General features: G+C 35.7%; 1 protein-coding gene across 1 annotated transcript in view; it reads left to right on the forward strand.

Moving 5' to 3' along the window:
- Positions 1–207: 207 nt before the first annotated feature.
- LOC131688174 (uncharacterized) overlaps positions 208–18,169 on the forward strand; it is a 147,090-nt gene continuing 129,128 nt past the window's right edge. Inside the window, exons 1-2 of the mRNA XM_058972340.1 lie at positions 208–352; positions 395–509. Of these exons, the coding sequence (XP_058828323.1) occupies positions 208–352; positions 395–509 (260 nt within the window). The remainder of the gene's footprint in view (positions 353–394; positions 510–18,169) is intronic.

Genomic DNA, 18,169 nt, shown 5'->3' on the forward strand with positions numbered 1-18,169 from the left:
GATTGGAATCTACAAAAAAACAGGTGTTATCCGATGCAACCGAACGGTACCGCGGCAACATATTTCACTACTCACCGATATGGAAAACGGGATATCAATCGGTAGTTTCGTCCCCCGACCAACCAGCTTTTTCGCACAAAGAATGTCGTTTGGGCCGATAACTCCCGCAAAGTAACTCAACTCACCCGTTGGACCTCCACCGAACCAATGGCCCCACTGGTGCGACAGGTGCACATTCAGCAGCAGCAGGATGGAAATGATCCACAACCAGTCACATCTAATGCCGGCCGGGTTGGTGTGGCACCTTTGCATCGTTGCGGCAGCGATCCTGATCCGTTCGTTACCTTCGACCGTATGAAGGGACCCGAATGAATTCTTTCTTCTCTTCCCAAAGCTGCATTCGAGAATGGAAACCCGTTTTCACCGGGAATCTGGGACGAAAAGAAAGGCCGACCGAAAGCTGTTCTTTCGTTTTCGGGTATTATTATTTCTGTCGGGATTGGTGAAAGGTACGATCGTTGGTACATTTTAAAAGCAGATATGAGCAAGTTTGCCGGGAATGCAGCAGTCCCTGCTGGTTGTCTTGAGGATTTTGAAGGTAGTTGCTCTAGAATTTGTAAACATAATTGTGTTATCATGATAGGTCTCTCACTTGAATAAGTGCTAATTTTACCAAAATGGAGTTACAATCATATGTTTCGGGATCGTTATACTATATTTAACCTCTTGTAACTATGAAAGAATATTATTGGGTACTTCAGATTGTGTAGGCAAGATTTGTATATTTTGACATTTCACAAACCGAGTCGACTCACATTTCTACGGTGAAGTTAGAAAACTTTGGCAGTGGAAAAAATATAAAATTTTCTCGATACAAAGAGTACTACTATCTCATCGAAATTTGCTGTGAACTTTCAGATAATTGCAATGACATGTTCGAGTGATCTGAAAATAAAGCAAGAAGTGTAGTTTTTCCCTCTCGTTTCCAATATCACTCTCGCATCAGCCTATTTACATATCCCTTACTACATCCAGTTTTCTTTGGTGCTGAAAGAATTTTGATAACCTTATTATTGCCCGGTTTATGGTTTTTTGATAGTCATTTTGTTTTAAACATGCAATAAACCGTAAGAAATTAATGAACTGAAAATAAAAAAAAAAATCTTATTTGTTTCTCAATTTATGGTATTTATTTGCTTCTCTTAAATGACGTACTTAAAAGTATTAAACTACTAAAGTTATGGCGCAATAAATTTTTGGAATGACAAGAATTTTGTTACTAAGGCCAGTTTACGGGCCTTTTGAAAAACCTATTATTTTTGATGGAGAAATGCGACTAACTTATGAAAAGGTCGTAATAAAACAAAATAATTGTGTTGTTAAAACAAAAGTTAAAATATCTCGAGAACTACTACATTTTAGAAAATTTTTGTTAAGAGCATTTCGATTTAAAATGGCGTTTAGAATCATATTCAAAAAGAAAATTGTATTTTTGACTGCAAATAGTAAGAATTATAAAAATATGTCAAAAGTTGTTGTTAGGAAAGCTTTTTTATTGAAAGCTTCTCCATGATCCAAATACACTAAAAAAGTTGCTTTTACGTCTTTAAAACGAGAAACATTAAATTTTTGACATTTTATGATGGGGTAACGTGAATAACTTTTAAAAAGAGCATAATTACACGAATTAATTGTTTTTGAAGGAGCAAAATTTCAAATATCTCGAAATCTATCGCATTTTGGAAGATTTTTTCTAAATGCATTTTGATTTTATATGGTGTTTAGAATTATATTCTGTAATAAAATTGCAATTTTATATGTCAATTAGTATGAAATTTAAAAACATGTACGAAGTTATTGCAATCACTTTCAAAATGTTTCTTTTCTCTTTAGGTTTTTGGTAACAAAATATAAAAAATTTAAAAAAATGGTTTTTTTCGCAATTTAAATTTTTATCATAAATTTTTGTTTTTTTGAAAAATGACACAAAATTTTTTCCCGCGTTTTTTTCAGGCAGAAGTATTCATTCCCTGTAACTCGTTCTTAGATAGTTTTGCTGTATAAAATACAGTAATCGAACAAAAAAAAATTGAAATTCATACATGTAGAAACGTTTACGCCCTTTTTAAAAGTTGCTCTTGAGTCAAAATAATCTTATTACCTGTGGAAAATATTTAGTCTTCCATGACGGTGAAACGTGCAAAGTTTCATCGGAATCTAAGATGGTCAGTCACGATTTTAATGATTTTCGGACGGATCTTCGTGGAATTCCTCTAATATTCATTATATATTATATTTCTTTTTTCTTACTACATTTTATATTATAACATTCTTCTAGTTTGAATGTGTCAACATACAGAATATGTAATGTAAAGGCATTCTTCGTAGGAAATACTTTAGTTGTATTTAGGGTTCGTCGCGGTGCGGATGTGGGCGGTAAATGGATAGTCCGCACCGCAACCGCAAAAAAAATAATAAAACCGCACCGCTTACCGCAACCGCACTGCATTTACCGCACCGCACCGCGCGGTAATGCGGTAAATGCGGTAAAATTCTGTATTTTTGAAAAGTGTGTTGAAAAATTATTAATTTTTTTGAATAACCAAATATAATAAAATATTACTCTTATTTACACGTACATTAACTTTGACGGACTCCTCAGAATGTAACATTTATTAAAAATTTAAAAAGTTGACACTTTGCAAGTTTTATTAATAAAATTCCGTACATTTTGAGATAAATACTTTCGAAACAAGATAAATCTTAGCATAGCACTGAAGTCATATGAAATGTAGCTGTACTTAGGGTTGTGGTACCGGTAATACCAGTACCGAAAATCCCGGGAATACCGACCCATTTTTGGTACCGTAATACCGGTACTGAAGAAAAGCCAGTACCGGTATTTTCGGTACCATACAATTTTTTTATGAAAAATATGTGGATTCTCTAAGGGGACATGTTTCAAAATATCGGTCTGCAAGATGACTTTTAATTATATTAATTACCTTCTATAAGTTAAACATTACTAGCTCCCGTTGTACTGAACAGAATGTTTAAATTCTTTATATTGTTATTATTAAATTTTAGCGATCTTGTACTAAATTTCATAATATTCACATCTAGCGTAAGAGACGTGAAAATTTGCTATGATTTTTTTTATTAGCGACATTTTGATTGGTTCCATTTTTTACTGGGTGGTACGTAATAAGACTATGGTCTAAATCATGTCTTTGGTTTGCTCTTAAACCTTCATTTATAAAATAAAGAACAGCGATTTAGCAGCTAACAATTTTAGACATGAGGAGCTACTCCAATGGGGCGATTTGTGATTATTAGTGATAGGAAAATTCAGCAAAGCTCCATAGTTTACAGGAAAGCAAAGAGCCTTGGTATGCAGGTCGAAACCAATTTACAGCAAATCAAGAGAGGAAAAGCGAGCAACCTGCTCGGATTTACTGCCATTCTCGCTTTGATTTACTGTTATTAATGGTGTTTCTTACTTTTACCCTCTGTTAAAGTCGATAAAAGTCGCACCGCTTAGCAGTTATTGATTTCATAGTGGCCTAGATTTCGAAATAAAAGAAGGTGCCGCATGCGAAAAATATTTTCTGCTGAAATGAGTCATGCAATTCCGAATCAATTAAAAACAATAAACATGTTTTTTGATCAGCACAAATCAATCATCTGAGAATAAGGTCATCAGTTTCAGCATTCAATTTCATTTTGAAGCTCTTTTCGAATTTAAAAAAAGGGCTTCAGTACCGTAGTACCGGTTCTCGACAAAAAGGGTCGGTACTGCGAACCCTACATGTACTTCATCATTATACATACAAGAACGTTCTTCCGCAGCAATCAATAGGAAAACTTTTAAGTTCTCCAAATTAATCAAAAGTTCTCCAATTTAATCAAAATTCACAGTGAGAAAATGTCATCGTAAACGATTCATAATTCCACGATTGTCAAGTGGAAACGGGAGAAATGATGCATTTTTAAATTGGATTTGACAGTGCAATTCAATTGTTTTTCAATGATTGTATTGTGCATTTTATATATTTGAAAAGGTTCGCTTGTAAATTTTTAAAAGTGTTCAAAATATGTCGTAAAAATACTAATGCCAAATTATATTGGACACAGCTTATAGATTTTATTTCTTAGTAACAGATTGTTTTATCATATTAGAATAAACATAATGTAAAAAATCAAGTAGCGATAGGTCAAATACAAATTATATTTGGATTTATTTTCCAATCATTGTCAAGTTCATGGAAATTAGAGCAATCAAATGTTTATTATGTTTCCCTATTGTAAGGTAATAAGTTTCGTCGTTCTTAAATGGTAAAAGTCAAAGTTTTAATTCACTTTTTAATGCAGACTGCTGACTTATCAATTATTTTTTTAAGTGCGGTTGCGGTAATACCGCGCGGTAAATGCTCATTTCCCGCACCGCATCCGCAAGAAAGAGTGTCTTACCGCAGTTTTTGCGGTGCGGGTGCGGTAAATACCGCGCGGTTGCGGTAAATACCGCAACCGCGACGAACCCTAGTTGTATTGTTGCCGGATATGAATTTCAGGCGTGAATGTCGGACTGGGGTTTAATCCATCTTTTATTAAACATTATATTTGCTATATACATAACATAACTATACAGGTCGGACTCGATTATCCGGGGATTTGAAAAAAATCTCACCCCGGATAATCGGATCACCCGGATAATCGGATCACCCGGATAATCGAATCAAACTTTTTTTTGCGTTATTTCATGAATTTAAGCTTCATTCGTGGAGAAATAGGAAATAAAATGACCAGTGCAAATTTTCCTATTATGGTAAATGTAAATGTACCTATTTTGGCCCTAGTCGATTTTTCAGACTTTCAGGGTGTGATTTGTATTTTCAGTTGGTTTTCATTTATTATTCATATTGGTAACGAGTTAAAGATATGTATCAGTTGTTTATAGCTATTTGACAAGAATTCTAAGATAAACTTTTTGATAAGGTGTGTCTTTTGCAATAAAAGTCAAACTCGATTACCCAGGGCTTAGATTTTCCGAGGTAACTGATTCGATTACTCGAATACCAGAAAAAATAAAGTTATTAAGTAAACTGGGGGTCGTCTGTTTCTTGGCTCCAGTTTAATTTACGTGGAGTGGAATATATCACAGCTAACATGTCTAGTCATTCTAATTAGAAGAGTGCGTGTTGCACACCCACAAAGAAATCCTTGTCCTTGTTCTTGTAGCATCATTTAGTTGACCAATACTGGATTGTCAGGTAATAACTACGCGTGTAGTCTTCGCAAACTGTCCCACTCATACTTGTCACTAGCGAAGGACTACCAGGTTCCCGGGCGCCTCAGCGAGAAGTACTGCTGGCGCCCTCATCCTAGCCCTAGCCTATCATCCATCTTTGCTTGAGCTACCCAAGAATTGAAATCACCTCCAGTGACGGCCGGGCCACTTTTCAGAATCTCGTTAACCATTTCTTGACCAACTTTTTTCAACCGCGTATAGGGTCCAAAAACTTTTTTTTTGCTTAAAACTGTTGGCGTCAAGAAACACGAAAAACCTGGTTTAAGAAAGATAGGTGCTTCTTTTGCAGCTGCTCAATATTTACCTTCCGATCTAGTCCAATTGCATGAAAAAGGTAATTAAGGCAATCTAAATTAGAAAGTTTTAGCAGTTTTCAATAATAGGCTAAGAAAATATTCTCAAATTTCATTTTCGCCATTAACAGAAACTATCGATGACAGTACTGCTTCAGCGGAACCCAATCAGATTAATTGTAATAACTTCTGTTCTGATGCTAATATTTATAACTTTTAGCTCTCAAATGAAAGATCTTAGTCGCAATTATTAGCCTTACTTTACGTTGTGGAAACCAAAAGTTATAGTCATATAGAAACATGGTTGTTCATCAACCAGAAGGGCACGAACGGATTAAAGATGCTATAGGAATTCTGAACAGGAATCACTTATTGAATGGGATAATGGGAGAAGAGCAATATTGTTTGTGTCAAGGTCCACTGGAACTCAAAGCAGGATATTCATCAGAACATTACACCGGATTCCAATGATAATAGGGCCATGACTCTATCAGTATCTGGAATGAAGCATAATCTTCAGCAGAATTCTATCTTGAGAAAGATTCCACTAGACATTTAAGAATCTTTTCTCTAGAATCCTGCATCACAATTCAGAGGAAAAAACCGTAGAAATACGGATAAATATTGAATCGAAGTTCTGAAATAGATTCCATTGGGATGAGAGAAAACTTCGATCAGAATCCAAACAGAATCCTGAGAAGCATGTCATCATTATGCCAAGAGATAGCCAGAAACCGACCGAGCAATGTAGGTATAATGACATTTTATGTGGCCTACAGTAACCGATGTATTACGAGGAAAATGTACTATCCAAAGAAAAACATTTTTTTAAACAATTAGTTAAAATTAACCGTTATGTGTCCAACAAAAAACACTTATAACAGGCCAACCAGGGTACCCGAGTACCAATAAATTAAAATGCTTATAACTATGGCTTCCTTTAACCGATTTTGACACTTTTAGATGTTTTAGATTCAGGAAGTCGTCCACTTTTGGATTCTGTAACATTGAACCGGATGAATGAATCTGGTTCTTGGTAATCCGGATTTTCCAGAGTAATGTTCCAATACTAGGGTATGATTTGTAAATTTAAATAATGCCCTAGAAAAATGAGTATCAAAACTCTTCAAATTGTTTCGGAAGTCTGTTATTTATTGTTACGGGACACTATGGTAGTTTGAAAAATGGAATTGGAATGGAATGGTCATTCACGGCCCTACGGGAACCTGCTCCGGAATGTCCGTTCCGGGGTGAAATCACCAAATGGTTCCAATACCACGAGATACAGCCTATTGATGCTATGCCAAGAATTTTGATACCCATATTGCTAGTATTCCATTGAAATTCACAAATAGTATCCAAGCACTGGAACATGCTCCCGGAAATCCGGATTCCCGGGAACGGTTGAAATAGCCTGATTCATTTTTACCAAGTCTAAAAGTGGATGAGTTCTTGAATCCAACACACCCAAAAGCATCAAAATCGGTGGGAAATTACCTTAGTTATTGGCATTTCAGTTTTGGGGGTACCCGGGTATCCACGTCGGCCTGTGACGTAGTAAAAAATTCAGGAGCCCCTCCTCACTTCCTTCTTACTACATCAAAAACATTATTATCCCAAAAGCTTGACTTAGTGAAGTTCTAAGATGTCACAAAGTTTCAATTTCCAGCTACGGATAAAACATCGGAATTTCATTATTTGTAACCTAAAAAGGTATCCGGGTACCGCGTCGGACACATAAAGGTTAAGAGTGTTCCCATGGACTGAGGGGCTGTTTAAACGACACAACAATTTAGGTTATTATATATTGGCTCTAAATGAACAATTTCTTCAAAACTGGTTCCAATCCATGAAGGTCGATTCCAAGTTTTGTTTTTTAGGTCACTTTGCGCAGAATAACCCATATATAAGCTATTTTTGAGGTAGGTTAAAATTTGAGAGGAGGTTACCCCTAGACCCCCCAATTGCCCGAAAAAATGTTCTATTGACTGCAATGATCGAATTAGCACTATAATAAAACATTATAGTTGAAATTTGATTTTTTCCAAAACACCCGGATAATCGAATCATTTTCCCCGGATAATCGAATCACGGATAATCGAATCCCCGGATAATCGAATCCCCGGATAATCGAGTCCGACCTGTACTGCATTCCATTCATTGTATTTTTCCTGATACATAATATACTATCTTCTATTATTATAGTAACAGTTTATTTTAGCAGCACGTGCACTATGTCGTTATCATCTTATTTCATTATAATTATTTCATGTATTATATTCACTATATGTACTATATTCTTTTTATTTGACTTATTAGTTATTAAGATTTTATTTTTGACGTGCATTATATTTTTTTTGTTATATTATGGCATTCGTGTTTAGTTGTTATAAGTATTATATAGGGGTCATTCCACGTCAGATTCACAACCAAAATTTTGATTCCTTCCAAATTTTTTTCTTGCATTCTTTAGCTAAAAACAATTGACACGTATTTTTTGTTTTGGCTGAATATGATATTTTTTCAGGTTACTAGTTTTTGAACTTTTGAAGTTTAATAAATTGAACATATTTCAATCACTGATAACTCGGAAACGATTCGATATATGGAAAAAATATTAAATAAAAAAAGTTGCGTTTTCAAATGAGCTTACCGAACAATTTTTACAAAGAATTGTTTTTTGTTACATAACTTATGAAATTTGCAATTATTTGAAACAAATTGAATGTTTTAAATTTGGACCATTTTTTTTACTTATTATTTTTTTAAAATATTAAGAATCATGTTAAAAAGATTGTGTAAAAATTTGGGAGTGGATATCAAAATACTTTACGAGATATTTCTATTATAAACTTAAAACAAGGGCAATTTTATACAAAACGCCCAGTGATAGGCCTGTTATTATCAAAATATCTCGTAAAATACTTCGAGTTCCATTCTGAAATTTTCACATAATCCTCGATATAATTATAAATTATTTGAAAAAAGTTAAAAATTTTCTTTTGGCTAAAAAAATTTTTTGCTTGTGACATTTGCAGAAAAGTATTCTGTAATTACATAACAAAAACAAATATTAAAAAAATTCGATGAGATCACGCGAAAATGCAACTTTATTATGTAATCCTTTTTTCCACTAATCTAATAGTTTTTAAGTTATCGGGTATTTTTCAATACCAATGTTCGATTTTATTAAATTTATGAAATTTAATGAAATATTTTATAAAGTTCCAAAACTCATAACATGCAAAACATATCAAATTCAGCCAAAGCTAAAAATTCGTGTCAATAATTCCTAATATTTTAAATATTTTAAAAAATAATACGTAAAAAAATTTTTGTCCTGCTTTTAAAAAAATCAATTTGTTTCAAATAATTGCAAATTTCATAAGTTATATAACAAGAAATAATTTTTTATAATTTTTTTTCGGTATGCTTATTTCAAAACGCATCTTTTTTATTTAATAATTTTTTCTCATATATCAAATCGTTTCCGAGTTATCAGTGATTGAAAAATGTTCAAATTATTAAACTTCAAAAACTAATAACTTGAAAAAAAATATTATATTCAGCGAAAACAAAAAATTCGTACTATGTTGCGTTTCGGCTTCGCCTCATCAGAAACCGACACTAACTTATTGTCGGAATAGATTAGCGCCGGCTTGATGCAAATCCCTTAAAACTAAAACACACTATGTGTTTCAATCGAACGACTGATCAAACGTGATGTCCCAATATAGCATAAATAATTCGTGTCAATTATGCAAGAAAAAAATTTGGAAGGAATAAAAATTTTGGATGTGAATGTGACGTGGAATGACCCATAGATTGTCGTAATAATATTTCAGCTTGTACAATATTAACATGCAGAATATAAGTAACCATAATGGTAGCGTTCCTTGGACTCGCTTTGACGTATGTGGATTTCAGTTGTTAAGGTCCTAGTTCTATTAAAAATTATATTTACCTTATACATATTTTATATTAAATTTATAAATTACGTTTTATTTCTTCAGAGTATTTCATTACATTTTAATATTTCTAATTTAACTATATTCATTACATTCGTTATATGCATTTTTCCATTAGGATACGTGGATCACCTGTCTGTAGTCAGAAAATAGTAATATCTGCACTGGCTTCCTAATTTTTTAGAATTATGTAGTTATTGTTGATATTCCTATCTGTCATGGTATGGTAAGTTTGACGCGCTCTTCTCACACAAACCATCAGGTAGTGTCTTAACAAGTATCGCAAATGTTGCTATTCAAACGTCTGGATTTTCTAGTTGGAAGGAGATTATTTGTTCCTGTGGAGTGCGCATAAGAACTTCTGCTTATGGATCCAACTCTTTTTGGCCCTTCATACAGCGATAAATTGAAATTTGGCTTTGCTGTTAAAAACAACTGCAGCCACTGGCGTAGCCCTTGCACTGATGGTGGGTTCACTACTACATCTACTACATCATTCTCATTTTAACAGTAAACGTACAAAATAAGCCCATTTCATGACGAATATAGCGTGGACAATTTTGTTTTGAGTTTTATATGTCATGATGTCCCTTTCTCTAGGTTGAGTGGTTTGACGGTATTGCAAATGTCATCAAGCATATTGCGTGCATCAGTGCTAAAGAACAATTGCTTGCAGATGGTTATTGCATTGCGCCTCGATAGTGGTGCATCGAGGAGACCGAGAGGGCTTATGCGACTTTTTTGTTTTGTGTTTTTTTCATACTCTGTACCTGCGCATATTAACGCTCAAACATTAGCGCGACTGCGTGGCCGGCTGGCGGGTCGACTTGGATTGACTTTTGCTGTGGACCGTGTTTGATGACATTGCTCTACAGTTTAACGGCAGTGTTGGTAGACGGAGCTCATGGTGGGGGTCTTTGCGCGTCCATTTATCGGTCGACTTCGTCATAGTGCACAGGTTAATTAAATTAATTTAATAAATACATTAATTTAACAATCAAATTAATTTAAAAAATACGTACGTAGAAATCTATTAGTTGTCGTTTTGTAATAATTGTAATTTTTAGTACTAGTGTACAATTGTTTTGTGCTAGTCGTATGTCTATGTATGTGTATGTGTTCGTCTGAGTATTTGTGACAGTTGGGTCAGGGAATGAACGCAGAACTGGCGTATATGCTAGAATAATGTCTAACATTTCCGGTTTTCACTTTATACATTCGATTCCATTCATTAGGGAAGGTTGGACTTGATAAATTATGGCACAATTAATTTTCCGGCGCACGTGAATCATCCATTCTCGGTCATGTTGAAATTCTAACAGAATGCAATTGTCGTTAATGATAAATAAACAATAATTGTTGCATTTAAACGAGTTAAATTAGTTTGGTTGCATGTTATATGTGTTTTTTTGTCTTCTACTTCATTAGTCTGTTTCTTTTGTACTTCTACTAGTCTGCTTTATCGTTATTCATGTATACCAAAATAGTATCGGTCAATGTATATACTTCTAATCAATCTCGTTGCATCTTATTTTGCTTTATTTGGCATGTTCTGATTCGTTTTAATACGATATCTCTATACTACACTCTATCTATACTCATATACGTAAAAACGTACCAACGCTCGCGGCTTTCGCGATAACACATACTTACGCCCCCGATTTCACCAACATTAAAATACCCTGGTAGTTAAGTAAACGTTGTAGCACATATATACTTACAAACGCGGTCTCAAGAATTAACCCACGCCTCGCGCGATCTTGAGACGGTCACGCCCGGATGACTAACCTCGGTCCTAGCAGCCTAGACTCATTCCTTCAGTTGGACAAGAAATAATCACGCGCATATTCACTAGACAACACGTTCCATGGCGACATGACCGGGAAGTCAAGTGGTATGGGGAAACTGACTCTCTTCTACCATCTTTACCATCATACACTAAAAATTATGCATCAGATGCACGGTCCGCGCGCGATCATTCAAGAATACACGCCACATAATTATATAATCGAATTGATACACGCGAAGTCACATACACGCGACAAACACGTGAACATACAAATGCTTGAGCCCTTCGCGACCACCCGCGATCTCGCAAACATGATAACCTACCGGTGATAAGGTGAACGTCTCAGCGCTTACAAATTTTCAAACACGGTCTCGTGCGTGAACCTAAAAACTCCCGCGCTCGCACGATCATGAATCGGTCACTTCCGGAAGTACTCTATCCTTAGCACCAGCAGACATGCCTTCAATTGGACCAATTAAAAAAAGAAAGCTCTCATATCCACTGAAAAACAAGTTTCCTGGCAACATGACCCGGAACCCTATGCGTGTACATGCAACAAATACGTTAATATACGAACGCTTAAGCCCTTCGCGATCAATAACGCACACCTACGTCCACGATCGGGCTAACTTGATAACACCCCGAATGTTTTAGAACTTACGATGCTTCAAACGCGAACCTACAAACGTCCGTGTTCGCGCGATCATGAATCGGTTACGTCCGGAAATCATTATTCTCCGTCCTAGTAACTTAGGCCCATACACTCAGTTGGACCAATCAAAAAATAAAACTCATAACCACTAGACAGCACCTTCCATGGCGACATAATCGGGAACTCTAGTGATATGGAAGAACTCATTTTATTTTAGCATCTAAGCCGTGTGTGTGTGTTAACCATCCTATCTTGCTCTAACTAGTAGTGATTTACATTTACAAAAGAGGTTTGCATGTATTTAAGGTTTAAGGGATTCAGCGAGAAAAAAAATCACTTTTTTGCGAAGTATTTTAAAACTTCAGGTGAAGCGAATTAATCAAATTTTTTGTGTGTTGTAATGCATCATTTCAATAACATTCTGTAAATTTTTTATGCAAAAATATCGACAAGCGACTCGGAGATGAAGCTTTTTGTAGAACGTCTTTGAAAAAAAAACACGATTTGCGGTGTTAACTGCCATTTAAAAACTACTTAACCGATTCATTTCAAACTTTACATACGCATTCTATGTAAAAAATATCTAGCCCCTACGACGAGTTTTCGGGATAATTTTTCAATTAAGGTTGTTTTTTACTCATTTGAAATAAAAATTGCTATCTTTTACTAAAAATTCCGTCAGTTCATGAGTAAAAAACCCCCTCAATCAAAAATTATCTCAAAAACTCAGCGTAGGTATTTTTACATAGAATATTTATGCAAAATTTAAAATAAATCGGTTAAGTAGTTTTTGAATAGCAGGTTATACTGCAAAAACGAAGCGCCGCCGAGCCGCTTGTCTATATTTTTGCATGAAAAAATTACAGAATGTGTTTGAAATGATACATTATAACGAACAAAAATGTTGATTAATTCGCTTCAACCAAATTTGTAAAAAAAATTCGCAAAAAAAGTGTTTTTTTCGCAGTGAAACCCTTAGCTCCCCTCCCCCTTTCCCTTAAACATACATGCAATTAACTTGGTTCATGGATTTGGGTAGGTGTTAGCTCAATTGACTTTCCGATGACCCATTTCGTGTACAGTGCCAGACATGTTCCGAGGTCATTGTTCCATCAACTAGCCCCGCCTTACTGTAATGTTTGTATCAATTGGATTTTAACATTACAGTAAGACTTACGATTCATTTCAGGCATCGGCGCGTATCTAGTAAGTTGCTTCAATTTCTTTTATGTCTCCTTTGACTCCCATCCCCATTTCTTGAAATTACTGCTTATTTAAGAAAGAAAAGAGGAAGTAATAAAAGGGGTGGGCGTAGCGTAGTTGGTAAATCGATTGCCTTGTACGCAGCGCACCTGGGTTCAAGTCCCGACATCGCACATAGGATTAGAAATTTTTCATAAGAGATTTTTCCAACCCGAAGTGGCGAATGACCTTAAGGTTAAAACGTCTATAATCGAAATAAAAAAAAGAAATAATAAGAAAGAACCGATTGAATCCGTCTTTATTTTGGTATCTGAGCCGCACATCAAAAATTAAGTACCAGATTCACGGACCACGCGCGAGCATCCAAGAACACACGCGAATACGGGAAAGGCACACGGTTATAAAATAGAATTCATATACGCGAAGTTACATACACGTTAGCACAGCGGCATACAAACGCACACGCGATTGAACACACTAACGTCCAAATGCTCGAGCCCTTCGCGATAATGCACGCGATCGCGAAGTCTCTACATCCGCAAGTATCTGAACCGTACAATGAATATCACATTCAGAATCACGGCCTGCTGCAATTGGTCTTAAGCAATGTTTTAGTATGTGACATTGCCTGTCTCGTCTGCAATTGTACTGTGTGATTCTAACGGGGAGCCCTTCCGAGAACCTAGCTCGACAGATCCAGTAGGACAACTCTTGAAAACAAAAAAAAAAGGTTATGTCATGAAGTCATACGTTCAACTAAATTTGGTTTGGTTCAATCCGCAGAGAAAATTTAGTTCGGCTACCAAACTAAGTCTACTATTTTGCATGATTAGCTAACTAATGTAGCAAGATAAATTCGCAAACAATATCTTTTCGTTTTTTTTTATTATATTGCAATTCCGCGCATCGAAAAACTTACCACATAAAAATCCGCATGAAAAGTGGCTTGTATGACGTTGAATTTATTTCTTTTAGGTATGGAGGAACATTAAATTATTTACTGTAATCAATGGGTTTTGTAGCCCATCAAAAACATTTGAACTTAATGCTACGTCGCACAACTTCTGACAATACCCTCCCCTCGTCACAAATTTGATATACCCCACCTACCCGTTAAAATGCATTTATGCATAACCCCCTATTCTTCATTAAATTTTCATTAAATGTTTTTTGCCCGTCTGTAGGCTACTAGACTTTAGTTGACTACATAAGCCATAGAAAGCTCTGTTCGCCGTCGCAAAATATCTTTTTACTTTGCGGCTAACATCGTTATCGCATATCACTAGTGTTTCAAGATATTCGTCGACAACCTCGTATCGTTCCCGATATCGACTTCCACCGACACCGTTCGGAGTGCTATCTAGTATATACCATGTACTTAGTTTTGTCATAGTTTATAGTTAAAACGATTCTAGGCGCCTTTCTTTAAAAAGGGACAAATGCCTCTTCCACTGCTCTGCGATCAACACCAACGATGTCGATGTCATCTACGTAGCCAAGAAGCAAGGGGTGGTGTGTTTGCAAGTTGCATTACCGGTTTTTTTTCCAGCAACTGTCGCAGGGTAAGATTTGGTCCGTCGATAATCGTCCATATCGAAGGATTCAATCAAGGGGCGTAGTTTGCGTAGGTATCTAAGGAGAGCGACTAAAATATTGCGACTGGTTGTCGCTTTCAATTTGTTGTCGCTTATTATAGATACCTTCGGAAATGCGTTTTCCAGAAAGATTTACTTACTTTTATAGTCATTTAATTTTAATCTCACTCTCTTTCCGGCTCGAATAAAACGACAATTTTGAAAGCACCTTACATATTTTCTATTCCTGTTAAATCTAAGTTGTTCATAAACTATAAACATTTATGAATAGCTCTAAATATAATGCTATTCACTCTGGCTTAAATTAAATTTTTGATACAGCTTTATTGTTTCGAAATAGTGATGAAAACTAATCAAATGAATCAATTAAGATCGGTTTCAACTATCTTTTTCGTGCATTCGCACTATTGAAAATAAGTTAGAAAATGAATATCGAATGAGACCAATTAAACAGTTTTTAACAATGCGTAGTAAAAACCTAATCTGGACCGTTCACCGAGATTGTTTGAAAAGTGTTAGAGATTCAAATCGACTTGAATCTGCGGTGACTTCATTTTTTATAAATTTGAAAATTATAACGAAAGCATTGGCACCTGCAAGCTAACGCGCCATATCAAATAAATGGATTATAATAAATATCTCCTGCTGTTTATAAATAACCAAATTTACACTTCATCCAAGGCAGAAATCTTTGAAGCTTACAATTTAAAGCTATATTAAAAAACAAAATTTAAGAAAATTTTGTAAATACTTGATATACTTGAATAGATACGCTGCATACAGAGAGAATTCTCTAATTGTTTTTAAAAGTTAACAACTCCGAAGAAATTTTCAGCATAAAGCTGCACGTCTGATATAACAATTGAAAGGATCAATTCTCCTAGAAATAAAATTCATCACTGAAATTATTGCGTCAGAAGATGCGCTGTTTTATGTCGGAAAACTTCTTCGAAGTTGTTAAGCCTACAAAGTCGACGGTTTCAAATTTTTGAGATCTTGACTGTAAGAAAAGTTTTCGATCATATGTTCCACTGGGTTTCCTTTTTGAGCAGCAGATTATTGGGGTATTGAAAATAAATAAAAAGTAAAAAGAGAAAATTTTCCTTTCAATTTGTTTGTATACATCAACTCAAAGAACCCTCGATGTACTGGTATCTGATTCTAATAGAATAATTGTATTATATATCTTTGCAGACCATTCCATAATCCAGACGAAAGCAATCAAGAAACCACTTCCGAGTCCCATCGTCCGAATATTAACTCAACGCCCATCCCCCCTGACTCGATCACTTAATACCAGCAAATGCTATCGTAATTAAGTTATAATTGAACTCTCACGCACACATCCCTCTGTAACCGATGTGTCATCAGAAGCGGGCACGGGCGGCGGCGTGATCAGGAACGCCCAATCAACGTTATCAGCATTCGTTCAACGCACACTGACACACACACACACATACACACGTACCTACTCAGTGGACAGATAATGCGTATACCGATAACGATAGTCACGGTACTCGATGTTTATGCAAAGGAATTTTTAATTAAATTAGCAATTTTCTTTCACTCGGACAAACAGGTGCGTTGTAATTAAATTACTTAACCCCGGAGTGGGCCGGCTACAATAACCGTATCCAGTTGCAGTTACAATGCATCGCAATTGAAGGCGGAATCGAGTTACGCGGAAAGTCGGTCATGTTAGGATGGGTGCTGCACTGAGAGTAGCAGAGACGGATGTATGATGGAATAAAAGATGTTTCGCTAATAGCAATGTTTTACACGCTGAAACAAGAGGATGGCGGTTATTGATGAATCAGAAATTGGATTATTGTAGATATGGGGTAAATGGTCTGGTATTACTTTGAACCGGTTTCTGTGCATGTGTGTGCTAAAGGAATAGATATATTGGTACAATACCAAACGATTTCAAACGATAGATCCTATTTTTATACGGAACAAGTTTTATATTTACCTCTGAACGCTGGTTCTCGCATTACGCGTACGATATCTTTTAATTCCACAAATGATCGCTTTCGTTTCCCCATATTGACAGATTCACATTTCGATTACAGTTTGAAAACTTTTTCAGGGTTTGAAGAATAATAGCGACGCTCAAATGTCTTCCTAAGTAGAAAATGGTCGTTAGGTATATTGGTTATACCGAATTAAATTCGTTTGTCTGTTACTTTTCACATTAAAATATCTTGCTCCACTGTCTGGGGCTAGGTGACATTCTAAAAGCTAACATATCTCATGTGTAACGAAATTATGTAAGGTTTGCACGCATATAACTCCGCTATTTCTAGATCGATTACAATCAATTATAAACCATCCCATTAAAGAAAAACGTAACTTGAGTTCCATCAACGAGGCAGTTAGTTCAGGTAGAGCCGTCAATAGGAAGCACCTAAGTGGCTTAATCAAACACGAAAAGTTATAAATAAAGGTGCCGCGTGTATGATTGAATCAGTTTATGCTCTTATGTGAAACGAGTGGCATCAAGGCTATAGTCTGGATGCTACAATCAGCGGTAGAGGCTATGGATTTCCGTAAGCGGTGGCATCGTACACAGTTAAAACGTGTACGAAATTTTCTGATACCAGCACGGTGTCTCAGAATGATTACTTTGTTTATTTTTTTGCAACCTCAGGAGTTTCTCCAATTAAGATTTCATAGGTAAACTTATGTCCATTGTAAAAGAAAAACTGAAAAAATTACGGTCTGATTTGTCCCGCTGGGAGGTCCGAACTACCCCTACATTGTAAAAGGATGGAAAAACGTAGATTTTGGAAATCAAAATGTAGCAGAGGTTTCAAATTAATTAAGGACTTTTGACCGATACATTCTCGCACATCTATTCACCTAAAAGGGCGATTTGCTTAGGTAGGTCCAAAAAGTCCCAGGTTCCCCCACTAATGTAAGAGTACACATAGAAGAAATATGAAAAATTGCATTAAAACCTATTTTCGGTGAATTCGTTACAAGCTTGTAGAGAGCAAAGTGTCAAAGATATTTTTGGATAAGTGACAAATTTCGCTAAAAGAACTAGTGGGAGAGGAAAAGCCACAACGAGATATTACTCTTCGTCTACTATAATGTTCGATAACATGTTATCAATATTCGTCGTGACTAGAAACAACGTGTAGCAACTGGATGCACAGGACTATGTATACTACCGCCGTAATGATACCCATATCAAACGACTTTCCACTATGGTTGCGTTCAAACAAACATCGAAGATCAAGGTTGAGTGGAAGTAATTAGTGGCCTCTAGAACTTGTGGAGAATAAACCTGTTAGCAAGAGAGCCTTGGGGAAGTCTTGCTAACCCGTAGACACCTGGAGACTCGACTCTAGTTCGC

This window comes from Topomyia yanbarensis, chromosome 3, assembly GCF_030247195.1.
Source record: "Topomyia yanbarensis strain Yona2022 chromosome 3, ASM3024719v1, whole genome shotgun sequence".
Classification (NCBI taxonomy): Eukaryota; Metazoa; Arthropoda; class Insecta; order Diptera; family Culicidae; genus Topomyia; species Topomyia yanbarensis.